At 62.8% G+C, this 982-nt stretch overlaps 1 protein-coding gene across 1 annotated transcript in view; it reads left to right on the top strand.

Annotated features, from left to right (window-relative positions):
- The window catches only part of SPATA20 (spermatogenesis associated 20), a 7,546-nt gene that overhangs the window by 1,158 nt on the left and 5,406 nt on the right, over positions 1-982 (top strand). Inside the window, exons 5-7 of the mRNA XM_006774225.2 lie at positions 49-192; positions 291-492; positions 819-949. Of these exons, the coding sequence (XP_006774288.1) occupies positions 49-192; positions 291-492; positions 819-949 (477 nt within the window). The remainder of the gene's footprint in view (positions 1-48; positions 193-290; positions 493-818; positions 950-982) is intronic.

The raw sequence follows: 982 nt of genomic DNA, 5'->3' as shown, positions 1-982 counted from the left end.
GCAGGCATGGGGGGGGTGTTCCTCTCACCCTCGCCCTCTCTCCACCAGGCCACCAGCAGTGGTGGGGGCTGGCCCATGAGTGTGTGGTTGACTCCCAACCTCCAGCCCTTTGTGGGGGGCACCTATTTCCCACCTGAGGATGGCTTGACCCGCGTTGGCTTCCGGACAGTGTTGCTGAGAGTACGGGATCAGGTGGGTGTGGATGGGGGTGGTGGTGGCAGGGGTCAAGGGCGAGGGAACCAGGGCCCCCCGCCCAGGCTGACCTCCAGGCCTGCTCCTGCCTTGCACAGTGGAAACAGAACAAGAACGCGCTGCTAGAAAACAGCCAGCGCGTCACCACAGCCCTGCTGGCCCGGTCGGAGATCAGCACGGGCGACCGCCAGCTGCCGCCCTCTGCTGCCACCATGAACAGCCGCTGCTTCCAACAGCTGGATGAGGGCTATGACGAGGAGTACGGCGGCTTCGCCGAGGCCCCCAAGTTCCCCACACCAGGTCAGTGACCCCCCCCCATGCCTGCCTCACCCCAGCCTGGCCTTCTGATGCCTGTCCTGGCCCATGGCTTGGTCATTATCCTCCCATTCTCCGTACTCCCATCCTGTCAGTAGCTATCTAAGCAAGACCTGACTTATGACCGTAGCAGTGACCCTGACACTGACCTGAATATAGCCCTTCTCTGCTCTGGGGTGACCACTGACCCCCTGACCCCGAGCCTGTCAGAGAGACTGCCTTGTTGTGTGAAATCCTAACCCCAGGCTGGCCAGAGGCCTGCTGACCACCCAGATCTGCACCCTCTGTTCCCCCCATTCTCTCGCCCGCAGTGATCCTGAGCTTCCTGTTCTCCTACTGGCTCAGCCACCGGCTCACCCAGGATGGCTCCCGGGCCCAGCAGATGGCCTTGCACACCCTGAAAATGATGGCCAATGGGGGCATCCGAGACCACATAGGGCAGGTGAGGGGGCTAGATGCTCCCCAGAGGGGGCAG

The sequence above is a fragment of the Myotis davidii genome, unplaced genomic scaffold, assembly GCF_000327345.1.
Source record: "Myotis davidii unplaced genomic scaffold, ASM32734v1 scaffold327, whole genome shotgun sequence".
NCBI classification, from domain to species: Eukaryota; Metazoa; Chordata; class Mammalia; order Chiroptera; family Vespertilionidae; genus Myotis; species Myotis davidii.
This window is presented reverse-complemented; position numbering and strand designations above follow the sequence as displayed.